Source organism: Salvelinus sp. IW2-2015, linkage group LG30 (assembly GCF_002910315.2).
Source record: "Salvelinus sp. IW2-2015 linkage group LG30, ASM291031v2, whole genome shotgun sequence".
Lineage (NCBI taxonomy): Eukaryota > Metazoa > Chordata > Actinopteri > Salmoniformes > Salmonidae > Salvelinus > Salvelinus sp. IW2-2015.
The window spans coordinates 22481531-22488141 of NC_036869.1; the positions used below are offsets into that span (position 1 = coordinate 22481531).

Sequence of the window (6611 nt, forward strand, 5' to 3'; positions counted from 1 at the left end):
TATCCTTGCTACTGTAACTGCATTTGGGACAGGTACTGTACATAGTATGCCAGAACAATAAAGATCTAAAAATTCAAATGTACTGTACATATATTTCTGTCATATCAGAAAACATCAAAGTCAAAAGCACAACTTGTCACATTCGTAATAAGGACGGGACCAAGGCGCAGCGTGTGTTGAGTTCCACATCTTTATTTGCAGTGAAACTTCTCAAAACAATAAACAAGCAACGAAACATAACCTCAGTGGTGCTACAAGCACAAACACAAATAATACCCCACAAACACAGGTGGGGGAAAATGGCTACCTAAATATGATCCCCAATTAGAGTCAACGAATACCAGCTGCCTCTAATTGGGAACCATACAAAACACCAACATAGAAATATTGAACTAGAACACCCCCTAGTCACGCCCTGACCTACTACACCATAGAGAAACAAGGGCTCTCTATGGTCAGGGCGTGACACAACTGTTACCGATACTTAAAGTTTCATGGTTTATTCTTTCTTTTTTTTAATCTGTTGCYTCTGCACAGCAAATTGGCTTGTGTAACTTAGTGTTACATTTTTCAGTGTAACAGTTCTAGTGTTGATTAGGGAGTTAAATGACCTCTGTAAGTGTTAAATTAACAGTCATTGGTGTAAAATAACCCAGTGTTGGTGTYAATAACCAGCATTAAACCAAAACCACGGCCATTATTATCATACTTCCCAGCATGCTCTATTGCAGCTAGATTTTTTTTAAATKGTTTGTTTCAGTACCTATGTTTTCTAATTGATTAATTMATCTTATGCTACTCAAATATAAATAGCATAMATTTTTCTAAACTAATCYAATCTGTTACTCATTGMACCCGTTACTAAAACTGTTKTTCCAGTKTAGATRATTTAGGTAGCGTCATATCTTTGGGGATTTTCACAYGTAGTTTTGAGCTTTAGTTCGAATCAGAGTTTGATTATTTGKTACATTGTTTTTTTTTGCCAGGTTGGTTTAACATTTCCAAATGTCAAATTAACTATAATTCCTAAACAAAACCACCCCACTAGCCACAGACGTAAATTCAACGTCTATTCCAAGTTGGTTCAATGTAATTATGTGGAAACAACATTGATTCAACCAGTGTGTGCTCAGTGGGATGTGTCCATTGAAGTCAATTGTTTATAGGCCAAAAATGCTCACGTTAAATCCATCTATGATTATCATGAAGCATCACTTGTGTGTCCCAATCTTCATATTACTTTTGTTTTGGTCTTCCAACAACATRCGGGAGGAMACAGCACAATAGCCGCTCCAACTGTGACGTGAATAGGCTAAATGAATAGACTATATTCAGTAGCATATATCTCCGGTATAGCTCCGGTCTCCACTAGCCTGCATCGGATGCGCTGCTACTTCACAGAATGTTTCAGATAGTCAAGTTATGATGTGGCGTGCATTTCATCAAATGCTTGCAGTCAAACAACGAATAATACTGCATGACTCTGGTTATTTTCATGTGTTTGGTCCAGACTGCATTCTCACCTGCAGCAAACGGCACCACGGTACGAAATTAATCGCATAGAGACTAACCGTTTTGAGCGAACCACGGTGCGTTGTTTAGTGCAGATAGAGTGTTCACACCAGTACAAACATACCAAACTAAGGGGGTAAAGGCACCAGAGTTCGGAAAAACTTCTCCAAGCCAATTCAGTGTGATACCCCCTTAGTCTTCCTAACACTGGCAATCATTCTGAATGCAGTTTGTGGGTGAATAAAAATTCTGAATGTTGGATACTGGTAGAATTCCAATAGGAATAACACATCACTTTGCAAACCAGCATAATGCGACTTATAGGCCTGATATGACCTGTAAACCCTGAGTTTCAGGCCACTGTATTAAGGTAAAACTAGGCCCTCAAAATAAGGCCTAATRAAATACGGATWGTTTTGTCTTRAATAATATAATTTTAATGATAACATATTCGCTTTGGATCTCACTTGGTGAATGACACARGACTGAAAGTGTATGCATGCAACATTGAACACTACCTCACAAGTTTGAAACATTCTTATGGCTWTTACTCATCAAATCATATCCAGTCCATTGGGTCACTCACAGCCAACATCAAACATGCCATGTGACCTTTACAAGGGAATCCTCATTCCAAGTGTCTCTTTTGTATAACACTTCTACGTATCTGTTTTAGAAATGCCAAAGGACATAGTGTGRTCATGGATTCAGACAGGGTTCCAGGAAATTCCAGCAGGATACCTCCACAATCACTCTCTGTTTCCCCCAGGGGGGTGTACTGGGTGGGGTTAGTTAGTGGTGTTCATCCCCCTCCGGCTCCAGAGCCCCAAACATACTCTCCCGCCTCAGTCGCTGGATGTCATTGTTGAGTCCCAGCAGGGTCTGGGCAAGCTGTTGGTCCTGAGAGCGCATTTCCAGCTGCATGGTAATGATGGGAGAATAGATCATATTTTCAGATCGAACACACACACATTCCTAGTTCATTCTGATAAAACAGGCAGACTTTCATTCATTTGYATGTTTCTTTATTTACACTACATTGGCACACCTTAACAAGGCCTTTGAGTGATTCCTCACAAAACCAGGACAAAAAAAGACCATGAATTTTGGGATTRTCATCAGATTTAATCCACCGAATGGTACTTTGGAGGATCGATTGTTGAAATATATTTGACGTTTGTATCTAAGAACATAATTGAGAAATAATTAATCCAAGTTGGCATATTTAATCAATTGTGGCCTTATTCAGGCCTCCTTTAAAACTCTGTAACGTTTTATCTGTAGGTGCTAAACCGCAAACATGTATGTCATATCAAGATTTACCACTTGCTCTGTAAGTCAGACGTATTTGAGTCTTATTTTGATTTCAATAAGCATTTTCTTACATTTATTTATGAATATTGACAAATACAAACATGAATATTGAAATTTGATTTGTCAGTTTTTATATAGATATTGCCGAACATATAATACTCTATGGGCAGAGTGGGATCTCTGCTAGTTTTATAGTTTTGGCATATTTCATACAGATACATTGGCATAGTAGGCAATGTAACAAATCACATCCCTCCTWGTACTTGTATCATGGCACGTTGTGCAAATTTGAAAATAAAGGAGAGCCGCACACACTAAGAGCTCAGATGCAAAAATGTAATGTCCAACGTTTTGACAGGCAAGCTGTCATACCCTGAAGACAGCTTGCCTGTCGAAATGTTGGACATAAAATTTTTGCATCTGCGCTCTTAGAGTGTGCGGCTCTCGTTTATTTTCAAGTTTTCCACTCCGCTAGCCAGCACCTCACCTAAATAGGTGTGCATTTCTTTTTCCTCTACATTGTGCAAATTACCAGCAGAGGGCGACCATTTTGAATCCATTTTCACATTCACTCTGTTGGTAATGCTTATGAATTGCATCATAACTCTAAAGGTAGCAGAGACACCACCACAGAGCTTCTAAACCCACAGGTGCAACATTGCTAGACTTCCAGGAACGCTTGTGAAACAGACCAAACAAACCAGGCTGGGGTCAATAAAGTCAATAAAAAAAAGTGAAAAATTCATCCTTAGTTTTGAATTTTCTCATAATCTAAAGGCACAACCTAGATTCCAGACAATGTCTTAAGTAGTTGAACATGTTATCACTCCAACCTCATGAAAGYGACAAACTGCCACGYTTTCATTTTTTCTCAAAAACAACTTTATATCGAAGGAGCGCCTTTGATTTGATGGCCTGCACATGCACAGTTCAGCGCGAGACGACCGCTAGACCCGATGACGTGTTTCTACGCATGAGCTTAGCTAGCCAACGCCTCCATGACATCGCCTACAAGTRTGATCAGGGATTTCTATTGGCGAAGCAGTTTTAGCCTTCATAATGTACTGTCTTTGGCCCCACTCTGAAACGTTGATATGCCCGTAGATAATATTATGTTCAAGAATATTTTTGAAACATTTCCAAGTAAAAAATGGTATATTTTCTTTATTCATGTTTATATTTTTCAATATTCATAAATGAATGTAAGAAAATTGTTATAGACATCAAAATACTACTCATGTTACAGAGCAAGAGGTAAATCTCCATATGGCACCAATTCTTTTTTTTTCACCAACAGATTAAATGTGATGTAGTCTTGAAAGAGGCCGGGGTAAGGCCAAAATGTCCTAAATATGCCAACTTTGATTCATTATTTCTCAATTATGATTTTAGATACAAATGTCAAATATATGTCCATCTTCCTCTGAAGGACCCTTCTATGGATTAAATCCTGTGAACATTTCTGTCCTGGTTTCGTGAGGAATCACACCTTTGCAACACAGACATTTCAGGTAAATGTTTAAATATTYGGTTCATTGAGGGCTAGATGACTCATAGGGACTATGACTGAACAGTGCACAATCACAGCAACAATAAATAAAACACTAATGAATTCTTAACTTTGGGTTACACATCTATACAATCCAATAATGCCCAACTCTACAATGCTGCACAGCAACATACTACACTGTCAAAGAGTCAACAGTATTCTACCAGGTGCAGATAACTCACCAGTTCAGATCTTAGCCAGGTAATGGCTCCATCTATCTTAGCTCTCCGCAGTTCCTCATTGGCTTGGTAACTCCTGCCAAWGCTAATGGGCCCAGTAGTAGACTCTGGGGCATCCCGTGGTTCACCAGTGGTCCTGAATGCGTGAATCAGTTTGTTCTTGATGTTCTCCAGAACCATGGTTGACAAAGTGTCCTCACTTTGACTGTCTCGATTCATGCTGCCTTCCAAGGAGGCACAAATRTGGATGTGAGTATGTGTGTGTGTATCTTTTCCCCACGTGTCAAGCACYGTCTTTCCAGCACCGCCAGTCTCCAATATATCTTTTTTTGTCCTACTTTTGTTGTTTTTGCTCCTTTTTTCCCCCCTTGCTCCTTCACTTGTCTCAATCGACTGGACCCACTGTCCTCTCAGTTTTCCTCGTCCTGTCTAGTCGTCCTCCTCCTTGTCTTCCCTCGCTGCAGGAGCAGGATTCCTCCCTCTGTTTCTCAGCAGAAGTTACTGTGCTTCTGTTCAGCTGCCTCACTCATCCCATTCCCCGCTTTGTGTGGGACCGGCTTGTTTTGTCCCCGTTACTATGGAAAAACAGCCCTCCCTCCACCCCCCCTTTGGTAAACCCAATAAGAATGGTGGAAGATCTTGGACAAAGACCATTGTTGCCTCAAAAAGAACTGAAAGGACTCCCCCAACCCCACCCACCCCCTTTCTCTCTCCCTCGCCCTCACTCCCGCCTCCATACAATTTCAGTGTGAGAAATGCTGTGTGGGGGAGCTCTCACTTGTGTGCAGTGTCTATGTGTAGACCTGTGTGTGTGCTTGTGTCAAATCTGTTAAACCTTTTCAGTGTCTGTGTTGCTCACCCATCTAAAAGACCTGCTTGTCAGCTTAAGAGACAGGTTGGGTGGGACCGGGGAAGGACATAGGCTTGGTGTAGCCGATTGAGAGGCACAAAGGCCGTCCAGTGGTGAAATATATCCAGGTCTTTTGTGTCCATTCCCTGTGGGTTTTCTGGATTGGTTGTTGGCACAGACTACAGTCATTCTGACTTTTCTATAGAGATAACACAGAAGTCTAGTGTCCGCTCCTCCCTGACATATGTAACTCTGCAGCATTTTCCCAGAGTAGTTAAATGGCTCGCCAGTTTGACGAAGTACTGCAAATGATTGTGCACAACAAGTGTTTCTCCAAGAGGGTGAGAGGTGAAAAAAGAAGTAAAGAGAGAGAGGGAGAGCGAGCGAGCGAGCGAGCGAGAGACAGACAGACAGAGAGAGAGAGAGAGAGAGACAGTGATAGAGAGAGACAGCGATAGAGAGAGAGAGAGAGCGAGAGAGATACAGAGAGAGAGAAAGAGAGAGAGAGAGATACAGAGCTAGAGCAACATATTGTGAGAGAAATGGGCAGAGGCAGAGAGAGAGAGACAGATTAATATTAATTTCCCATTGCACATACTGACATCATCAACATTTCATCAGTCAATGTTAGTTCACAAAGCTCTGCTCATCTTCAAATTGAACTAGTAGTGAATTCCAGGCCATACAGTATCTCCACCTGAAACAGTTTTTCCCTGCAGTCTAGAGCCATAGTCATTATGCCTAATTCTATGTAAAAAAAAAAAAAAAGTATATTTTTCTGCATAGGTTATCTAAGCATACCTCTTTACCTGCTCAATTGCCATTTTAATGAGGATGTCATTCTGACTGTTGTAAATCACACATCTCAATATACTGCACTAACATGCCTTGGATATACATCCAATTACAACACAGTACATGGGATCATAAACACACATCATCAATACAAGCACATATCATGACATCATAATTAATACACAAATATCATGATATTATCACAAGGTGCCAGATCAATTTAAACCAAAGTATTTTTCTGAATATCTAAGCATACCTCTTGAGCTGTCTGTGTCCTCCTGACTGGTGGTTTCTTATTTTAAAAATAAACTAAATATCTCTCTGCATCTCTGCTAAAAACAAAAAGTAAAATATTGAAAGGAATGAGTGTTATTCAGTGCATTCAGTAATTGCTTGCTTTTCTGAAGTCTAG

At 40.3% G+C, this 6611-nt stretch overlaps 1 protein-coding gene across 2 annotated transcripts in view; it reads right to left on the reverse strand.

The window, feature by feature from the left end:
- Nucleotides 1-5119, reverse strand: part of aard (alanine and arginine rich domain containing protein) — a 348357-nt gene extending 343238 nt beyond the window's left edge. Inside the window, exons 1-2 of one of the 2 annotated variants that reach the window (XR_011474405.1) lie at nt 4558-5119; nt 1395-2430 (exon numbers count right to left, since the gene is read on the reverse strand). Coding sequence is in view for 1 of the 2 variants with exons in the window: in XM_070436016.1 (XP_070292117.1) it covers nt 2305-2430; nt 4558-4773 (342 nt within the window). In the remaining variant the exon portion in view is untranslated. Of the gene's footprint in view, nt 1-171; nt 2431-4557 lie in introns of those variants that run through there. The other variant, XM_070436016.1, reaches the window with a different exon arrangement.
- Between the last annotated feature and the right edge of the window lie 1492 nt (nt 5120-6611).